Raw genomic sequence first — 22,690 nt, forward strand, 5'->3', positions numbered from 1 at the left:
AATGGAGAAATCCTCTTGAGGGCACTGATAGTGAGGAAAGTGGAAAGGGTGAGCGACAAGTTAAGTGTTTATCTGCCCACCTCCCACACATGGGGAAGAATCACTGTTGACACAGTGGAAGCCCAGGCCAGACTAAACTCAGGGGGAAACAGAGGTCTGCGGCCTTTCAAACCGGTCCTAACACCAATATCTAAAAATGACACTAATCCCCAGCCAAGCTGGCAAATTAACAAAATTGTTGTTGTTGTTGTTTTAGCTCTTTTATTCTTCAGGCCCTCTGAGATTTTTAACGTAGAGCTCATGGCACCCTACGGCTGCCCAAAGTACCCCAGCTCTGCTCTTTCAAATAAACATCCTTTCTTTCCTTCCCTATCTCTTCCCCAAAGAAATATTTTTCCAACCATCAGGACAGAGGTCTGATCATTTGGCTAATTCAAGATTATTAGGCATGATGCTGAGTTTTTCAGAACATTTGCATTTTGAAGTAGAAAAAGACAAAGGAATGGGACATACATTTTGGGGAAAGAAATCTCCAGTCTTCTTTGAGCCTTTTGGTAACTAGTACTAAGGAGGCTGGAAGTTAACACTGAGACACTCAGCCTAAGAGCATTACACAAGCCAACCTTCCCTTCTGCTTCTCTCACTTTTGCAAGTATCCAGTAAGAGTACAGGGCACTCCAGCATGGGGCAAATCACCTGGCACTCCTCTACCCCAACCACATAAAACATTCCCAAACCTATAAAAAAAAATCACTGCTTGAGGATGCTCCACATGTGGGGACAATAAATCAAAAAGCACAACTCACAGGTCTCATTATTTTACCCAAAGCTAGTCTTGGAAGCCAAGTTTTTCCTTTTAATTTAAATTATTATTTTCACACAACTGCAATCATTATATACACTACTTCTTTCATTTAATATGACGAACTTTTTTATGGTTTTTGAAACTGTTTTTCTTCATCAGCCAAGGTTGTTTGTGTTTTGTTTTTAACAACTGCTAGCTGGCGAGTGTTCCTTCGGCCCTAGTAAACTAGCAATGGTGTGCTGGAGGGAAGAGGGTCAAATTTTGAATGAATCAGAAAGATCTGAAAATACCTTCTCTTGTGCACCTAATGTTGCAGAGGTAGAAAACGAATGAAATGGAAGATAATGGTCAGGAAAGCAAAATGAGAAAGGTACTTTGTATAATCTGAATACTCTGAACATTTTAAATTGGAGTATACCTACCAACGGAAAATTCCCATCCAGAAAAAAATCACATAATTGTCCAGATACCCGCCTCAATTTATGTACTTTTACAACTTTTGTAGAAGTAACATATAGTAATTGTTACAACTTTTCATATGTTCATCAGTGAATAAATAGCACAAAACCAATGCTCCAAATAATGCACACAAACAGTTGCTCAGGAAAAAAAAATCAGAATAAACTTCACATTCTGCCTTTAAGAACATGGAATCTGCTAAAAGATTTGGGTACAAAATCCTACCCACAATTATATTCATCTGTTTCTAATAATATGGTAGATGACAATGATGAAATTATCAAACACAAGCCAAAGGCCAATGATAACAGCTTGGAGAAAAATTCACCATCTAAACTCCATGTGTGCTGAGCTTGAACAGAAGACAGATTAGTGATCAAACAGAATGGAACCCTGAGCAGGTTCTGGAAGAGCAATTACAGAGGGAGGGACATTCTTGCCCCAGGGTCTCCCAACTGGAGTGGACATCCCCAAAGGGCCTCATGGTCTTTCCCCAATCACCCAGCCTTCATAGGTACAAACTCTTTGAAAAAGAATGCTCTTTCAAAGCATTCTTCCTTCACCTAAATATTGTATACATCTCTCTCCCATACCAGAAGGATTAGAGACCCACCCAGACTATAACAGGAATATACAGTAACCATACACAGCTGTGTATCTATCATAGTAACTCTCCTGGAATGCATTATGTGATTTTCCTCTTAGTCTTGACCTTCCATTTTAATTAGTTTTCCTTGGTCTACTTTATTTGGAATACTTTCTACTTTCCATGTCTCCTTATAAATGGATTTAAATACTGTGTACAATGAAATATACAGATATATCTGTACCACCACAGACTGGAACACAACGGAACACAATGACCAGATGTGAGCTTTTTCGTGGCCACTCTCAGGCTTTTAAGAGTTAACTGCATCCCCTGTCCAGACTTCTATTATTCAATTTAGCAACCTGTGCTATAATCATATACCAGCCTTTCTTGGGCAGACACAGTTCCTGAGGAGTGGTATATATGCCATAAATGTTTAAATGAAGAGAAATCTAGATGTAGGTAATTATAAGGTGTGATGGTGAATTTTATGTGTCAACTTGCCCCGGCTACAGAATTCCCAGAGAGCTGGTAAAAACATTTTTTTCACTGGCTGTGTCTGTAAGGGTGTCCCCAGAGGAGATTAGCGTTTCGATCAGTAGACAGAGTAAAGATGACTGCTCTCACTAATGCAAGTGGACATCATCCAGTCTGTTCAGTGCCTGAAGAACAAAGACGCAGGGGAGGGGCAAATGTGCCTTTTTTTTTTTTTAAGCTTGAGCTGGGACACCTATCTTCTGCCCTCAGAGATCAGTGTTCCTGGTTCTCAGGGCTTTGGACTAGGACTGGGACTTACACCACCAGCTTCCTGGTTCTCTAGCTTTTAGACAGCAGATCATGGGACTTCCTGACCTCTATACTTGAGTTAGTCAATTCCTATAATAAATTTCATCTTATATATATCTCTACATATATCCAATTGGTTCTGTTTCTCTGGAGAACCCTAATACACAAGTCATAATGCTTTATTTTAATTTTTATAGTTAATATTGTTGGCTAATTAATCCCAATCTTCAGAACACTTACAATGATTATATCTTGATATCTGGCTTACAACTTCAGTTATCAGACTCTTATGAATCACCACTCAGATAAACTTGAAGGAAAAGTCAATACTTCTCCACTCCCATCCTCCAAATGAATATACTAACACAAGCCTAAAAAACAAAAACAACTACTTTACTTGGAAGTAAGTTTTAGTCATCATTGGCTCATAGGAAAACACATTCGCAATATGAAGAAACATTTTTTAAAAAAGACTTTCACTTTGGTTTTTAAAAATATTGATTTTATTGGGGCGCCTGGGTGGCACAGCGGTTAAGCGTCTGCCTTCGGCTCAGGGCGTGATCCGGTGTTACGGGATCGAGCCCCACATCAGGCTCCTCCGCTGTGAGCCTGCTTCTTCCTCTCCCACTCCCCCTCCTTGTGTTCCCTCTCTCACTGGCTGTCTCTATCTCTGTCAAATAAATAAAGAAAATCTTAAAAAAAAAAAATATTGATTTTATTAACTCTCAATCCCTAGGTATATGTCTTTTTAATAACCTGTGTGGAAAATAACAAGCGTGCATGGAGCACCTCTACTGCCTTTACCGAAGTACAATGGTTTTCTTGAGGAAAATTACTACCATGACTGAGTCATGAGCTGAACTAAGGGCTTTTGCACAGATCACTATTTTTTAAATTAAGGTAACTGTAGATTCATTCACATACAGCTGTAAGAAATAATACAGAGAAATCCTGTCAACCCTTTACCTAGTTTCCTCCAATGGCGACATCCTGCAAAACTATAGGACATCACAAGCAGAGTACAACATTGATACAGTCAAGACACAGAAAATTTCCATCAACCCAAGGATCACTCATGTTTTCGCCCTTTTACAGTGACACCCATTCTCCTCTTGTCCATCCCCTCCTCAGCTTCTTGAAAGCACTATATTTGTTCTCCATTTCTAGAATTTTAAGACTTTCTAAGGTAACATTTTCCAAGCCACGAATTACATGGTGACTGAGGCAGCCAAAGAGTCAAAACTATCGTTCAGCCAACAGGTGAAGAGGACTTTAGGTGCATTTTAATTTTAACAGCTGGGAGCCATTATGCTGAAAATAAAAGCACCGGAAGCTAACTCCAGGGTGTTACTTTAAAGATTAAAATTGAAATCTCAGAATTTCAAGCTCAGGTTTAATACAGCCTTTCAAGGATTAAGTTTAAAGTACAGAAGATAGTTTTCAAGAGCCATGTGAAAAACATAAAAAATAAATAAGGCCAAATGACAGGAAGTCTCCATAAAGGCATGTTCATATCAATAGCTAGCAACTGAATGGTCTCCTTCACACCACAGTTAGATGACTTACGTTACCACTGTCAGCATTTACTTTGGTAAAGAAAAAGAAAACCTATATTTAACTCAACCACTAATAAGCAGCCTTGATTCTAAAAGCTACTAAAAGCCCAAATAAATAGTCACCTGTTACATCATCAACAGGGTCATAGTCAGAAGCTGCACGAAACTTTCTTTCCTGTAATTGTCCATGCATTTGTAGAAAAAAAAATCCTGAACATTTTTTACTTTCCCAAAGATACGTTTTTCAGTAATGGTCAAGGTAGTACCTTTCACCAAAAGGAAGGTCGTTCCCCTTTTACCCTCTTTACCTTGTTAATTATGATGAATACAAGTTGCTGCAAAGTGCTTCTGTAACTTCCAGTCCCCTCCTCCACTACAATTTTTAGACCCTTTTATTTATTACAAAATAAATGACACAGGTTAAAGAAAAACCACAATTCCTTAGAGCCATAAAAGTATTTTTGGTCAAACCAACAGTATCAGATAGCCAAAAGAACAATTATAAAACCTGCGTTGGGTCAAATCACACAGCATTCCTCTCTCCTCTACTCCCCCATCACCTTAAAGACACCTTACGATATTTTATCAGAGTGCTGATCTAAATGAATATCAGATGAAGCATCAAACTTTACATCGGAATCTGGGGATGTACTGTATGGTGATTAACATAATATAATAAAATAAAATTTAAAAAAAAATAAAAAAAATAAATGAATATCAGAGAGAAGGAAAATTCTTGAAAGAGCAGATCAATTTTATATCCGTAACAAAACATGCGAAGTTCAAAATGATAAGTGACTTCCAAGACAAACCCATTAGCATCTCTTTTCGATAAGAGACAACTTTATCTAGTCAATTGGGACTTGATGACTTCCCTGGATACCTTAAACAGTGGTTCTCAAACTGTAGCCTGTGTCAGAATCACCCGAAGAGCTTGTCAAACACTGATTTCTGGCTCCATCCCCAGAGTTCAATTCAATAGGTCTGTGGAAGGGTCTAAAATTTTACATTTCTCAAAAGATCCCAGGTGATGCCGATGCTGCTGGTCTGGGGAGCACACACTTTGAAAGCCACTACTCTAAACCCAGAGACACCCAATTTTTGTAGAATTTTTCTCTAGAGGTCTTAACAGGCATCTCTGCAGAAAACACCAAGTTTGGGAGACCTATCTTATGCTTAAACTGCTAAATTGCTCTTTGAAATAATTCATCTGAGGTAAGTAGTTACATCGTTCAAAGTAATTCAGTGTTGAGCTGGGTATCTGCAACTTAGAATTCCAGACCCCCTTTTCCCTAGTTTACAGAAACAATAACTAGGTATACCCCAAAATGCCTACTGAACTCTGGGAGAGTAAGGGACTTAGGCTCCCTTATACTTCTGGTGGGGCTTCTCCCCATAGGTGTAGGGGCTGTTCCACAGTGGTCTCTGGAAAAAGTCCATTTGTTCTTATTCCCATATCAGCCACTTTACAATGTGAAAAATAAAAGTAAAATCCTGATATGTTCAAATTCAACAGATCTTGGCCTCACCCTCAAAGTTTTCTAAAGCTGCTCTATGTTTTCCTCACAAGATTCTTGGCTATGTGTGTGTGTGATGGGGGGGTGGTGGTGATGAAATGACATTTGTGGAGTCTCAAACGTCTTATTCTAGCTGGTTTTCCACCACCCCTCTATCAAACCCTTTAAATCTAAGTTATTAAGAGTAACAAAATCATCTCAGTATTAACTTTTAACTTAAAAAAAACCCCAACTTTCTATCGTGTGTCAGAGATGTCAGTAGTAATGTTGGATGTTATTTCATTGTTAGCAATGAAATAAACAAACAAGGGAAGATGATGTTCAAAGGGTACAGGCAAGCTGAAAACTCATCTTCAAAAAAAATGGATGAATGACCAGAGAAATTAAAACCAGTATTTTCATTTAACAGCAAAAATTGATCAAACTGTGCTAGTTGCTAAAATAAAAATGCTAATAATATATATGGTCCCTGCCTTCATGGAGCTTTATTTACTATCTTGCAAGGAAGACTAACAGAAAGATAACTGAAAATGTGAAGAACATTATGAAGAAATTCAGATTGCTATGGGAAACAGAGACTAGCCTACCTGGGTGTGGGAAAGGAGGTATCAAGAGAGGCTCCTCGGCAAAGCTAACCTCCACCAAGCTTAGAGCTGAAGAATAAATGAGTGAGCTAGGCAAAGAGGGAGGAGAAACGAGTTACAGATGGAGGAAAAGAACATGGAGTGTTCCCATATGACTCAAACACACAAAACATGGAAAAGTGGGAAAAGAAGCTGGAAGGGTAGGCAGGACCAGAATGTGCAGAGCCCTGTGTACAAGCAACGGGAAGCAGGATGATAACATGATTATAACATGCATCTTAAAAGAACTCTCTCTATAGTGCAGATATTGGCCTGAAGGGGTGATGGGTCAGGAGGCACAAGATGCAAAATTGCAAGGATGGAAATGGCAGGACGCTGGATGGAGGAAATATAGTGAATTTTAGCTGTCTGACACAGAGGTCACTTAATTTACAGGGACTTCAGTTTCATCACTAATGAAGTAGGATTATAATCTTTCCTGTGTATCTCTAAAAGTTACTGTGGTGATCAAAAAATCACAAACCTAAAAAATCTTGTTTGTACCTATTACTTACACACTACTTTTTTCTTCTCCCAAACTCTTAACTCCCTCTCGACTTCTGGCTAAAGGACCATGTAACTCTGCATTGAGTTTTTGCTTCTTAATTTACATCACAGCACGTATAATAGGCAGAAAAGAATGTCTCCATTAGGATAAAGAGAATTCAGCAAAGTGGTTGGAAAAAAGCAAGTGCCATACTAGCCAAGATCAACTCTAATGAAATGTAACTTTTACAATAAAAACCAACCAGTTATCTAGACATAAATCTAAGAAAAGGCCTACAAGAATTTTGTGGAAGAAACTTAGAGAAAAAGACCTAAATAAATTTAGAAAAAACATAATTAAGTCAATCCTTCCCAGAAGAAACCAATGAAATTCCAAAAAAAATTTCCAGAGGGTTTTTCACAGAATTTGACAAGGTAATCCTAAAGAATATAATACAGAAATCACAAAAACATAATGTTGAGTGAATATAACAAGTTGTAGAAGGATGTACAGTATAATTAATGATACTTCTAAACATATAATATTACATATTGTCATGAATTCATACAAGCAAGTACGTATGTATACACATCAGAACAACAGTATAAGAACATGCATGCGAATGACATCAAATTCTAACCAAAAAATTGAGAATAGTTACTGAAGGGAAAAAAGAACAGACCAGAGAGGCATAAACTAGGGTTTCAGTTTTATTTGTAATCTTTTATGTCTTAAATTGAGTGTATACAAAGATGTTTATGTTATTCCCTAGACCTTAAACTTTTTGTAGGTCTTAAATATTCCATAAAAAAACAAACAACAGAATGCCTTTTATTTGAGAACCACATTAGTACATGATCTGGCAAAGTAGTTCCTAACACCAGCTCAATAGCTACTCGACACCACCTGAAGTATGTGTTAAAAACACGGACTACCAGGCTGTTTCAGAATCAGAATTTCTGGGAGGGGAGCCATGTGATTCTAATGCACAGCCCCATTTGGGAACCCTTGGTAGCATAAGCTATTAATAACTCATCCATCAACAGAATGGGTTCTGATCTGACAATGAGATATTTAAGTGCTTAAGATTGCCTAATTACTTTCCAACTGATGCAATGGTCTAGAATGTGGATTCTAATTTGAGGGCAGAACCATACAAATTTTAATGTATAACCTTTACTATACCCCCCACAAAAACGTCGTACATGTAAAAACTAAGAATATCCTATGAGGTAATAGCATCTAAAGATTCCACAGCAAAACATAATTCCTTCATACCCTCCACAGGGAGCAAAATTCCACCAGAGGTAAAAAGATCTCCCCTTAAAAATAAAGTGGTACAAGTCACAGCAATTTCACTAAAGATTATTTCCCTCAAGTATGTAGATGGCAACCCCATGTTTCTCTCCTTTCTGAATTTTCTTCCCTTGTAATAAAATCACAGCTAAGTTTACCTAGAGAAATCCACAGAACCAATGAGAAACATTAAAAAAAAAATTTAGAAAGAAAACTATTTAATTATTTATTTATAATTAGAGGTATTAGTACTGCTATGACAATTTTGCCCTGCTCCTAAGAAATAAAATTAACTAGAGAGGACTAAGTTGTTAGAATGTACAAAACCTTCAAGGGATGACATATTTTCCCCTAATACTTAAAAATAACAACTAATAATATGGAAAGGGATGATTTTCATATTTTAAGCAACACAAATCTGCTAAGCACATCAATATAAAAGGACTCACTCATATGTGGAACATAAGGAATAGCGCAGAGGACCACAGGGGAAGGGAGGGAAAGCTGAAGGGGGCGAAATCAGGGAGGGAGACAAACCATGAGAAACTGTGGACTCCAGGAAACAACCTGAGGGTTACAGAAGGGAGGGCGGTGGGGAGTTGAGGTAACCAGGTAATGGGTATTAAGGAGGGCACGTGTTGTGATGAGCACTGGGTGTTATACGCAACTAATGAATTGCTGAACACTACATCAAAAACTAATGATGTCCTATATGTTGCCTAATTGAACATTAAAAAAAAAAAAGACACACTTACCAGGGCTTTCTACTCGCTTATAGTGGTAGGGATTGATGCACACCTCCTTCTGCTTGGAACCAAAAGGAAACTCACAGCATTCCAGTGGTTTTAGTTCATGGTGGCTCTGAAGATCCGGCCAGCGCCACACACGGCAGTAAATGACATGAGGCAGTCCCTTCCGGTGAGAAACTTGCAGCCTGCCATCCAGAGAGCGGGGAATGGTGACACAGTTACTTGGCTGCCCCGGGCAGCTCAAGGCCTTTTCCAGTTCCTCCATGGCACCTTTCTTTTTCTTCAGTTTTTTCACCAAAGCATCAACAGCTTTCTCTGCCCATTTTTCTTCTTCATCACCCTGTTTCCACCCAAGGAGTCTCTTCACAGCTGGACTTGTGAAGGAAAATAAACTTGTCACATTCATAATGACTGCACTAGTTATAGACTCCTTGTGTATGGTGAAATAAAGAAGTCTCCAAATGCAAAAGGACAACAGAGGAGATTTCACTTTATTTACATAGGATTCTCTTTAGCTTCTTGGTTTTGAGGTCCTGAAAAGTAGAAATTACCATTCCTAGTGTTTTAAAAGTAATCCAAAGTCAGCACCTAGAAAAGAAAAAAGAAAAAAAAATGTTTAAAATAATTGCTACCACAAAACTACCATTCATTAAACAACTGCTATGCACCAGGTACTATTAAGTAATTTTCTGTATTATGATATTCTATAGACTGAATTATGTCCCCCCTAAAATTCATGTTGAAGCCATAACCGCCCATGTGACTGTATTTGGAGATGAGGTTATGAGAGTGGAGCCATGATCTGACTGGGGGTGCTATAAGAGGAAGGGCCCCCCACCGTGCACACATACTGAGGAAGGGCTAGGTGAGGACACAGAGAGAAAGCAGACAACAAGCCTGGGACTGAGCTCTCACCAGAAACCAAACTGGCTGGAACCTTGATCTTGGACTTCTAGCCTCCAGAACCGTGAGAAGAAATTTCTGTTGTTTAAGCTGCACAGTCTGAGGTATTTTGTTGTGGTAGCCCACACTGACTAACACTCAGTATTTAGTTTACTTAAATAGTCTTTTCTGTGAGGTAATACAATTGTTCCCCTTGTACAGAAAAACAAACTGAGGCACAGTTTAAAAAGTAGTATGTTACTGTCCTGAGACAGAAGCAGTAGACACCTCAGTGCACAGAAGTCCAAGTTCTCAACAGATACTGTAATGTTTTATACTCAATTCATTTATAGGCTCTAAAAATGTATTTCAAAACACACCTCAATCAACAAAAACTGAAAGCAACAGGAAAAAAAATATGGTAGTCTTAACATCTGTTTTTGGTTTACTCCTCAAGCATCTCTTAAAAGAAAAAGTAGTTATAGTTCTACTATGTAAACATTACAACATTTTAGGGTATTTATTCAGTAAACAAGCCTGTGCCTATGGGATATAGGGCAAGTAAGGTAGGAAATTTGAGTTTTTTTGATATGAAAGGAAAGAAGCACATGAACACATACTGTACCAAATTCTTTAGTCCAGTTGTCTCATTTAAACCTTCCAGTTACTCCTCAGCAGACAAAAACAGAAAAGATGAGAGACCTTCAAGAGGATAACTGCACAAACTCCAGCTAAGATACAGGAGAGCATACATTACACCGACCTCTTCCTAAAAATCACACCAAAAACTAATGAAGTATAAACAAACAAAAAAGCCCCACTGTGATTTTAAAGACATCAAAGAGCAACCAAGGGCCTCAGGACTAGAGAGGCCAAGATGCTAAGAACAGAAAAGCCACGAAGTGAGCTGAACATTCCTTCCTGCTCTTCTTCTCAAGGCACTCACCAATGGCTGTGCTATAAGTAGCAAGAAGATCGGTAGCCAAGCTGAAGGGCCAAGCTGAAGGAGGCTCAAGAACAAAGCAGAGATTTCAGTGGCCTCACAGGGTGGAGGAGAGAAAACAAACTGTAGTGGAGGGCCTGCGGAGGCGGCGGCCCTGGTGAGTACACTTTCAGGTGAAACCCTGAAGGGGTATGCTCTAGTGTAAGTGCAAAATTGAAATGGACCAGTTTTTATTCTGAAACACAGGCTGAAATCTTTTTTTAAATCATCTTAATACTAGACTGGATCAAGGTGATGGAAGAAGAGGAGAAAAAACTGTTGCAGAGGCAATATTTGTAGATCCTGGCCAAGGATTTTCCAAAACTGACAACAAACATCTAGACACAGATCCATGAAGCTCTACAAATCCCAAAAAGGATAAATACAAAGAAATCCACAAGGTTTGATGTATCCTATCACACTAAAATTGCTGAAAACCTATGACAAAAATCTTTAAAAAGACACATTACTCTCAAGTAAGTATAATAAGGCTGACAGCTGACATTCCAACAGAAACAATGGAAATAAGAAGACAATCCTTAGTGTGCCAAATGTAAACAAATAACTGGTAACTCAGAATTCTATACTTAGTGGAAAAACCATCCAAAAGGGATTGCAAAATAAATGTGTTTTCCAACATATGGAATCTGAGAGAACTGACTTCCAGTAGGAATTTGTGAGGCAGAGGAAAAAGATCCCAGAAAGAAACAAGGAATGGCAGGAAAGAATGAAGAGCTCAAGAAAGATAAATAAAGGTGAATCTAAATGAATACTGACTTTACAGAACAATAACAGGAATGTCTTGTGGTTATTTAAAAAAAAAAAAAAAGAATTAAAATGCGTGACCAAAAAAAAAAACAAAAAACCAGAAAGGGGCAAAAGAAATTAGTGTTCTAAGGTCCCTGTATTACCCAGGCTGTGATAAAGCATTGAATTATTATTGATAAAGTCTTGTCATAATAAAAAACTACTGAAAAAGGGGTGGCTGAGCCGGTTAAGTGACTCTTGATTTTGGCTCAGGTTGTGATCTTAAGGTAATGAGAGCCCTGTGTCAGGCTCTGTGCTCGGCAGGGCGTCTGCTTCTCTCCATCTTCTTCTCCCTCTGCCCCTCCCCCTACTCGCATGTGTGCATTCTCTCTAAAATAAATAAATCTTTCAAAAAATAAAAAGGTAATAGAGAAGTTAAAAAATATGGAATTATTTTTTAAAATATGATTAATCCAAAGAATATGGGAGGAAAAAAAGAGCAAATAGATGGGACAAACAGAAAACAATAATATTTAGATCTAATCCCCAAAATATCATTGATTATTTAGATATAAACGGATTAAATATGCAAGTAAAAGACAGGTAGGGATGGATGGGGAGCCCCACTTAACCGTACTGTACTTACAAGAGACACACATTAAATACAAAGGACAGAGAAAGGTGGAAGGAAAAAGGATGGAAAAAGATATAGTATGCATACTCTAACCAAAAAAGCTGCCATAACTATCTGATCAAACAAAACAGACTTCAAAATAAGAAGCATCACCAGGGATTAAAAAAGGGACATTTCATAATGTTAAGAGTTGATCCACCATGAATATAGCATAATTCCAAATTTTCACATAACAACAGTGTCAAAATATATAAAGCAGAAACTGACAAGTAAAATGACAGACAAACCCACCCACAATCTTAGTCGGAGATTAAAATAGTAACTGATATAACAAGTCAACAAGAATCAATAGATATAGAAAATTCACAATGTATTTTAAAAACTTGATCAATTCATGTACATAGATCACTGCATCCAATGACTGTATAATACTTTCAAGTATACATAGAATACCTACCCAAACTGACCATATAAAGACCCATAAAGCAAATCTCTACACATATCAAAACCATACAAATATGTTCTTTAATCATAGTATAAGAAATCAAGAACAAAAATATTAGTCTTGAAAATAATTGCACTTAACTCATGGGTCAAAGAAGAAACTACAGTGAAAATTTAAAAACATTTTTAACTTAATGATTATAAAAATACGACACATCAAAATTTGCAGGATGCGGCTCAAGCCACGCTTAGAGGGAACGTTATAGTCTTAAATGCATATATTAGAAAAGAAAAAGAGATGAAAACCAATGTTCTCTGTATCTACCACACACACACACACACACACAGTAAATTAAACCCAAAGAAAGCAGNGGGGGGGGGGGGGCACGCATAACAGAGAACCTACAAAATCAAAGTTGCTTCTCTGAAAATACTAATAAAATTGGCTAAACCTCTAGCATAACTGGTTAATAAAGGATAAGGCACAGATTACCAACAATGGGAATAGAAGGGGAAAACCATCACTGAAGTTAGAAAGCTAAGGATTACGAGTAGCCGTCCCGGCCAACCGTGCATCTCCGCAGCCACTCTGTGGTGGTGCGCGTCTGTGTTTCCCACCACAGGAAGGTGAGGAATTCCATCTTCCTGCTCTTCCTGTTCTCAGAGCCCAGCACTGTACCTGGCACACAGCAGATCCTCAATAAATATTTAATGAATAATTTAGCTCCCTGAAGAAATCAGAAGGCCAAGTGTGGAACTTCAACTCTATGCCATAAAATATGAATAAATATTACTAAATATACATATTATTCAATGGGCTGTGAGGAATCCGTTGTTTCCGGTCTTTCCTTTTGGGTAAAGAGTTTTACCCAAATTTACCAGTCCTTTTGAAGCTGGCATCATTTTCATTTAACAGAAAAGGAAAGAGAAAACAAAGCTGGGCCACTATCAAAAGTCACACTTGGTCAGAGTGTACCCACTGAAGTAATCATTTACTTTTAGATCAGCTTTGCAGAAGAACAAGAAGGACGACTTCTTTCTAGTCCTCCAGTAACAAATTACAGAGAAATTATATTTCTTCTTATTCTATATGGCCTTTTCTTCTACTCCAATAACTGCTTTTTTATATTTTAGCCAATGATCTTCAAATAGAAGGGAGAAAGTTTCTATCAAAATCACCTGGGCCTATTTCAAACTCTGTCAGTGATGGGTTACACAGGCAAGTATGTGGTGGGGGTGCAGGGGGTGAGATTAAGAACCACCATTTCAGACCCTCGTTTCTACTATTCAAATTGACATTCATTCAACAAAGCTGTACTGAGTGCCTGCTAAGTGTTTGACACTGTGCTATTCACAGAGGACAAGGGCAAAAACGGCTCCATCCTGAAGGGGCTCACAAGCTAAGGGAAGAGCCAGGGAGTAAACAACTAACTCACTGGGGCAAGCTGGTGTCCCTGCAGGCTGACGCTACAGGATGGGGCTGAGAAGTGTGAGGCCATCTCCAGGGCCTCCTCCGGAAGGAATGCGTGAGTGTATGAAGGTTGACCACGAGCACAGGACTAGAAGGGGAGGCCCATGTGTTGTGCATTTGCCCACCATGAACTAACTATAACACTGTATGACAAAAGCTCTAAAGCAAGTGTAAACAATACTACATAAAAGAACAGAAAAAGAGAACAATGAATTCCAGGGATTTCAGCAAGTTTTCCCAAAAAGGAAATATTGGGTCTTACGGGGTGAGTTGAATTTTATGAAACAATGGAGCTAACACTTTGAAATATCACTACATGACAGACACTGTTCCAAGCACCTTCTATTTCCTAACGAGTTTAACCTTTGCAATAAACTGAGTAAACACTATCATTTCCCCCATTCTACAGGAAAGGAAAGTAAAATATGGAAAAGTTCAATCACCTGTCCAAAGTTTACATACACAGCCATATGCCAGAGTCAGGGCTGAAACCCATGTTGTCTGGCTCTAGAGCCTCAATGTTTTAACCACTTGTTTCAATTGCTAGTTCTCACAGACACAAAACAGAAATGCTGGGGTTCAAGGTGGCTGGGGATGACACAAGGCTGCGAAGAAGGGCAGGGGCAAGACTATGAAGGGACAGTGATGCATCTTATCCTGCAGACGAGTGGAAGGTGTTGTATCAGAGCACTGCTGCGATTAGCTCTATGATTCAGAAAGACAGGGTGATATCCTCAATACAGGAAGCCGTCTCCAAAAAGAGAACAAAAAACTCTAAACACTGTAGGAGCCAGCCGGAGGATGCATGTCCTGATGCCACTCACAAAAATTAGTGGCAAGATCACAAACCTTTACGTATAAATGTGCGTAGATGAAACAAAATGTGGGCCGATGACTAATTTCTGCCTAAAAAAAATGCTTAAAAAAGTTAAGCATTTTTTTTATACACAAGTCAAACAAGCCACCTACCTCCCCATCAGGAACACAAATGAGTCCATGATACGATGGCCTTGGCAAGACAACTCATTTTTTTCTGCCCCTTTTTGTACTTCCTGTTTTAGTTTATGTCAAAAGCTAAGTGGCCTTATCAGTTTAAAGTGCAAAATAAAAACATGAGTCAGCAAACAGAGATTTCCTTCCCTCTTCTCCAAATACAAACATTTCACACTGACACACACACACACACACACACACACACACACACACACGAAGCATTCATCTAGTAGAGAACCCCTCAGAAGCCTTAAAAATACTATCTTTTGTTCCAACAACTTTACTTTTAGAAACTTACTCTAAGGAAAGATTCTGAACTAGAAAGGTAAAACGTTTTTGCACAAAGATTTTCATCAAAGCATTATCTATTTTAGGGGGAAGAGAGTAATATCTGATAACTGGAAAACAGGTAAGCTATGGTGCAATCCACCCAATAGAGTATTATGTAGCCCTTAAAAAATTATGTTCATAAAAGCTATGTAATAACTTGGAAAAAACCTTAAGCACAACATAAAATGGTATATACAGCACGAACAACTACGAAAACAGACCAAAATACTAACAGTGGCTGGGTTTGGAGGGTTAGTAATATCTCTCTCTTTCTCTCCTTCTTTTCTAAACTTTTCAAACATTTAATGAAAAACTTTAACTTCTGAATTTTAAAAACGCCCCTATATGCAAATATTTGCAAATTACAAAAAACAAAAATCAATTTCATGAGGTTAAGCTACATACAACCTCTACTTCTAAAATCTAAAGACTTACAGAATGATCTGATTTTGGAAGTAATAAAAACACAGTTTAAAGCAGGGTTCTAAATTCGGAACTTTTCCCTACGTAGTCTTCCCAATGGGAAGGATTTCTATTAGCATTGCCAGAGGCCAAGCGAGAAAAATGCTCTTATAATACTCCTTTTGACTGGACTATTTAATTTTGCAACCAATGTGCTATTCCTTAATGTTAAAAGGAAATAAGCAAAAAATTTTAAAATACCTTTAACTGCTGTGTGAACTTGCTTTATATTTAAAGGAAACCTAATTAGCCAATTGCACAACAATGGACATTTTCTTCATCCTGGCCTGCTCTAGTAAAGAAACATGTAATTATCCAACTGTGTGAATAAAAACAAAATACACTATCTGGTGTTCAATACCTTTCAGATACCAGATTCCCACGGAGAGTTTTAAAAGAATTACTCTAATTTGTATCTGAAAATACATTTTACAAAAGGGCAGAGAGAGGGTAAGCTGCCAAGTGGTACAAACCAAGTACCTTTATAAACGGATGAGGGAGAGAGGAGACAGATCAGGACCAAATTAAATGCCCTCTATAGCTTCAGACCAGTATGGTTTATAATTCTTGGACTGGCATGGAATTCAATGAAGTAGACAAAATAAATGACTCCATTAAATATTGAGGGAATAATTAAATTATTCAATAAAATAAATATAAAACATAGACTCCAAAAAAGTGACTGGAAAAAAAAATCAAAGACTCCTGGTACCTTAAAAAAGTAACTGACAGAAGATAAATGGTCCACTGTCAATGAAGCAAGCAACTCACTTTTTTTTTTCCACGTCTTGCTCTATGGTTCATTACTCTGTCTTAAATCTAATGGTAAAACAGCATGGCATAAAGATCAAAGAATCAAGGAACTAAAAGCAGAGGGTATTGATTAGCTTCACTTAGGAACTGTGAAAAAAAGACAACTTTACAAAAATTAATCTTCCTATAAAAATGTTTGAACCATTTTTTAGGAAACAAGTATTTTCAGGTAATGAAATAAACTGTGCCTATTTCCTGACTTAGACCACTAGCTTTCTTCTTAAACAGATGATCTTGTGAATAAGCAGGAAAAGTAAGATTTGAGCTCCCAAAAGAGAGCTACACTGGGGCTACAGAGAAATCGTAAGCCAACTATATGATTTTTGTAGTGCAATAGTTTTTACATCTAAAATGTTTCAACATATACCAACATATGCCATGGAGATGTAAAATGCCACAGAGATGTGTTGTATAAAGTAACTGGTGGCAATATTAGTACTATGGAAAGGTATGTCATCTATCCTAACATCCAATTTTAAATAGGATTCAAGATCTGATAAGAACTCTTGCCTCCTCTGAGGTGCCCGGCTAAATTAAAACATCAAAAAGGGCCAAAAAGTGAACATGCCAGTGGATCTGTAATGTAACTTTTCGTTACTCCATTTTTTTTTTTTTAGCCTACTTGATTTCACCTGGGTACCCACGTCAACTGTATACTTTTGCCAAAGGCAGAACTGCCAAAACAGATCATGATTCTCAAGAAGAATTAAAGATAACCTAAAAATTCCTGACACTCACAGAAACCATAGAATCACAGAAGAAGAGTAGACACTACAGATTCGGGTTAAAAATGCTTAAAAAGATGAAGGCTGTGAAGAAAAATATTCCAGAGATTCAATGCCAGTAAATATTTTAAAACATATAGAGCAATCCATCATTAAGTCAAGAATTACAGTGAGCTTTGTTGGTTAAGAGTAAGATGGAGGGGTGCCTGGGTGGCACAGCGGTTAAGCGTCTGCCTTCGGCTCAGGGCGTGATCCCGGCGTTATGGGATCGAGCCCCACATCAGGCTCCTCCGCTATGAGCCTGCTTCTTCCTCTCCCACTCCCCCTGCTTGTGTTCCCTCTCTCACTGGCTGTCTCAATCTCTGTCGAATAAATAAAATCTTTACAAAAAAAAAAAAAGAGTAAGATGGAGAATTTACAAAATGGTGGGAGAAGAGGGGAGTTGGGGGGGGGATCATAACCATATTCATCAGACTGAAGTAAAATTAGGCTATGGGGTCAAAAGTCCTGAAGAATAGGGATCTTCTAACCTTTTGATAAAACTAAATTACTTACTACTTAAAAGTGGGACAGCAGACAGTCCACATACTGGCTTAGGAGCGCTGAAGCAGCAGCAGCACATACACTCACATTTCCGGGCGGAAAAGCAACCCTACGAACAGTACCTGTGAAAAGCGGTAATGAACACAGGTGGAGATAGTACTCTGGAACAAGTAAGCCATAAGTGGTTATCAACTCTGAACAGCTCCTAACAAAAGCATGAAAGACTGTCACACGCTTCCTTAAGGAAAATGATACATCTTTATCCACCCTTAAGGCAGACAGGAAAAAAAAAATGTTTAAATTTGCTATACAAGTGTAATGCCATTACAATGAATATCAGAACAGAGATGGGTTTTCTCTAGCTATTTCGGTCTCAGCCAAATTCCCCAAAGTTATAATGCTCTGTGATTTGGTTTCAACAAATAATCTGTTCAAATGTTTCATTTCCCCAGTTACTCCGATTAGGAACTAACTTCATTTTGAGATCGTTGAACGGTAGGCAAAAACAGGTGAAGAGCTTCTACATTTCTTTTTCCTGTTTTAAAACAGCAGTTAGTCCTTGACTTTCAATTTCAAACAGGTCAAATGTAGCTAAATAAAACTCACCACGAATCAAAACAAGGAGGGAAAAATCCCAGAACAAGAAGAAAATGAGGATGAATAAAATCTTTCTCCAATTTTCACAGATTTGAAAGCACTTTTTAAACCACCAACTTCACTGCCAGGAATTTTGGCTAAAAGGAACTCTACTTCAACTGAGTCCTCAGAAAATGAAAATGTATTTAAACAAATTCCTACACAAGAAAGTGATACGAAGATCCACTGGAGATCACAGAAGAATTCTGCTGGTCTTAGATCAAAGCAGAAGCAAAGTCCCGCCATTACAAACACCCAGAAGTCAAATTTCACGTTACTCAGCCTCTGATTATTAAGCCTTGTTATTGCTGCTTCCAAACATTTCCCAACTTTCTAAACGTGTAATTAATGACACAATATAGTTTGCCATTTTTTCACAGATTGATTTTCCAGATCTGGGGTGTTGGGGGAGGAGTGAAGATGGGAGGGAGGATAAGCTCCTGAAAGCCTATTTTTAGTAGTAATGCAATTATGCAGGTACTACCACCTTAAAAACACGTGCGCTAACAGCCAGTTTCCCAGTCTCTCAGGTGTGACTTAAGAGACATGCTAGCAAGAGCTGCAATGTGGTCTCTCAACAGTGTTAACTGAGTGGGAAACTTTGGAATCAAAAAGGAAAGTAGTAACACATAGACCTTGAATAGCAGCTTCCCACTTACCACTTGTAAGTTCATTGCAAGCTGTGATTTCAGCCAGATAATTTCAAAAGTAGCATCCCTTTGATGAAAATGAAGCAAGGAATTTATGGATGTCACAATTACTTGAGACTCTAAAGAGGATAGGACTCTAGTTTACATATTTAGGTGTGCCAAGTATACTATTCAATACATCTCCACTGTGTTAGAAAATTCTTGAAGACAAGAATGCTTTCTGCTTCTGTTCTGCATACACAAGTCCTTCCACCCTGACAACCTAGGCTGCTTATAGGACAACTGGTCAATCATCCTTAGTCACAGAGACTCCCCAGAGGATAGCAAATGTCGGCTCTGTTTTGTTTTATTAGATGATTACTTGTTAAGTACACTGAAGGCACTTGGAAGTTTTCTTACTATCCTCAACTTCAACAAACAAGTTTGGCTTATTTGTACATCTCCTTGCCGCTTCTTTAATCCCACTGAATCCCTGTTCTCAAATTCATGCTTGTAATGGAAGACTGTTCTTCAGTTCGTGGTAGCCTTTCTAGATATCCAGGTCCTAACTACCTCACCCTGATAAATTTCATCTGCATTCACCCCCAACTCAAAAACTAGAGAGTCATTTGGCCTGCAAGTGCTCACTCCTTAAACACACAAGATTGAAGACCAGAGGCATTTTAAACTTTAATTTTGTTGAGTACAAGAAAAACTCTACCATAGTTAGTCTCTTGGAAAAAAGAAAAATACTCTCTTTGAGTCACTGTTAAATAGAATAGCAATTTCACAGATTGCAAAGAATGTTAAATGTGGTAAATTCCCACAAGTGGTCAGTTATGAATGATTCATCACTAACAAATGAACAAAATTATTCTAATTGCATTATTACCTTATGTAAGCATTATACTGGTTGCTTTTACAAATTATCTTATTGATTCTTACAGCAATCCTTCAACTTATATATCATTACCTCAATTTTACTGATATACCTGAGAATCGGAGGTCAAGTAACTTTCTCAAGACCATATTCTAGTAAGTGGCAGATCTACATTTTAAACAGATAACTACACACAACAGGTGCTACAGTCCATTAATCAGGCTTTTTTTTTTTTAAAAAAAAGTAATTCAAATGCCAAATTCACAAATGAAAATGGAGTAGGCTAGAGCGGAAAAAAAACTGCCTTATATTTAAAAAAAATCCTGCTGTATTTCATTTTTTGGAACATATTTCTCCTTCTCCACTGATCTCGCAGGTGCTGTTTATGACAACAAACACACATCTGTAGGGGTGAGCTGACATACACAAGGCAGGACAGCCTGAACCCTCTCCCTATATTTAGATCCTTCTGCTCAGCTCTTAATTGAATAATTTAATCAGGACCCTGTAGAAGGGAAACACATCCATATTCATCACAGGCATCAAAGGAAACATCTTTACAAGTTATATCCTTTTACAAACCAACATATGGTCTCACGCCATTCTCCCAATTGTTGAACTCCTCCTCTGGGAAGAGCATGGAATTTTATTTCTTTTTATCACTTGAAAAAATCACTTCCCTCCTAATTCAGTAACACTGGGTGGAGGCCACTTCCTGCACAGGTGAGAGAAATAAAACTTGTCGATCTGTCACTGTCGGGAATTTTAAAGTTAACTATTTATTCTATGTACTTTGAAAATAGAAACAAAAGGCAGACTCAGTCCAAAATAAGAAATCAGGGCACATGTCCCGCACTTTCAAATAAAACCCCTACAATTTTTCTGTCATCGTAAAATGTTTTTAAATGAGAAAACAAGAGCCCTTCGCTTGGAGTGAAAGCTTCCACTTAGAAAATGTACTCTGAACAAAACACCTCTCAGCTTCAGTGTGCTTTTCCACAAAGTTTTGATTCTACCGCCTGTCCTGCTGGGTTGTTATGAGGCTCAAATATGAACATGCAAAACTGATCTGAAAATTACAACACGCCGAAAAATGTAATATATTTTATTAACACAACAGTTTCACAAATAAGGAACGTAATTTGAATACTCTGTACATACAAAAAAAAAGAAGTTTCTGTCCTAGTTTTGTCCGTCCTGTGAAGTTCTAACTTTATTAGAAAGAGTGAGAGAGAGGGAGGGGGGAAGGAGGGAAAAGCACTGGGGACACAGCACTGAACAAAAGAGACAAAAAGCATATTTTCAAAAGTCTGTGCCTTCATGAGACCTACATGCCAGTGGTCAGGGAAAGCTTTACAAAGAGCGTGATATTTGTAGAGAGGCCTAGAAAGGTGATGGGCTGAGCCACGTGGACAAGTGGGGCAGGACATTGCAGCAGGGGGAACGAGGCAAGGGGCAGGCGTGAGAGTGGAGGTGGGCCAGGTAATGGGACCCGACCCACGGACTTCCCAGCCTGCACTCTGAACTGAGCTGGGGACCATGGGGGAGATGTGAGCAGAGCTTGACAGGATGACCAGGGGTTGGTCCCCTGAAAGAGTGAAGGAGGAAGTAGCAGGAGTGGTGACGGTTGTGCTGGTGGTAGCAGCAAGAACAAGGGAGACCAATTCGGAAAGCTATGGCAATTGTGGTTTAAGAAGGTCAAAGGTTTGGATCAGTGTGGCAGAACAGTCAGATCCTGGATATATTCTGAAGGTATGGCCACAAACAAATACACTTTATTGCTGAAGTAAATAAAGAAAATAATTAACCATAAAGTTGGGGAAATCAGTTTAATTTTTAGACACACAAAATCCCATATGATGGAACTATGAGGCGGAGTCTCTGAGATGGGGTCAAAGGTCACTGGAGAAGAAGTCCAAGAATTATCACAGGAGCAGTAGGGAGGGAGTAACGACTGGAAGCTCAAATCTCTCAGGAATGAGGGTGAATGATGGGGACCCGGGCAGTAAAGCACTAACAAGGAAGGAAAGTGAGAGGTGTAATCTGACATGATATTCAAAGCTGGGTGTTTCTACGGAGGATGGAAGAATGGCGTGGTGGTGGCAACGAAGAGGGCCCCCCTTGCAGGTACCATGATAGGAAGGTTATGAGAAGGAACAGCCACACCTTGTGACAGCTGCAAGGGAAGTGACATCCTCAGATGGACACACACAAACATATTCATGTTCTAAATAACCCAGATGTCTAACAATAATGGAATGATTAAATAAATTATGGTACATCCGACAATGATGTAACTGTCAAAAAAGGAAAAAAAGAAAAAAGACAGACTTTCATGTCTAAAAGGGAAAGAAAACCATACCATAAGTTAGAAAAAAGTTGCAGGACAATAGATACAGTAGGTTCCATTTCAATTTCAATAACACAAATAGAAACAAAAACTGTACAGGTATAATAACATAGGTATATTTTTAAAGGCCTGGAAGGAAATGCACAAAACCAAGTAAGTGGTTCCCTCTAGGAGTGCGCTGGAAGGAGGGGTGTGCAGAACATTTTTACTTATAACCAATTACTGTTTTCAATTTTAAAGCCCCGGTAACAAAAATAAATAAAAACTGAAGAGGGTAACATTTATTCTACATTGCTCTATAA

At 38.3% G+C, this 22,690-nt stretch overlaps 1 protein-coding gene across 1 annotated transcript in view; it reads right to left on the reverse strand.

The window, feature by feature from the left end:
- The window catches only part of SMAD1 (SMAD family member 1), a 73,324-nt gene that overhangs the window by 34,832 nt on the left and 15,802 nt on the right, over nt 1–22,690 (reverse strand). Inside the window, exon 2 of the mRNA XM_011221023.3 lies at nt 8,874–9,455. Within this exon, the coding sequence (XP_011219325.1) occupies nt 8,874–9,273 (400 nt within the window). The 5' untranslated portion in view covers nt 9,274–9,455. The remainder of the gene's footprint in view (nt 1–8,873; nt 9,456–22,690) is intronic.

This window comes from Ailuropoda melanoleuca, chromosome 5 (assembly GCF_002007445.2).
Source record: "Ailuropoda melanoleuca isolate Jingjing chromosome 5, ASM200744v2, whole genome shotgun sequence".
Lineage (NCBI taxonomy): Eukaryota > Metazoa > Chordata > Mammalia > Carnivora > Ursidae > Ailuropoda > Ailuropoda melanoleuca.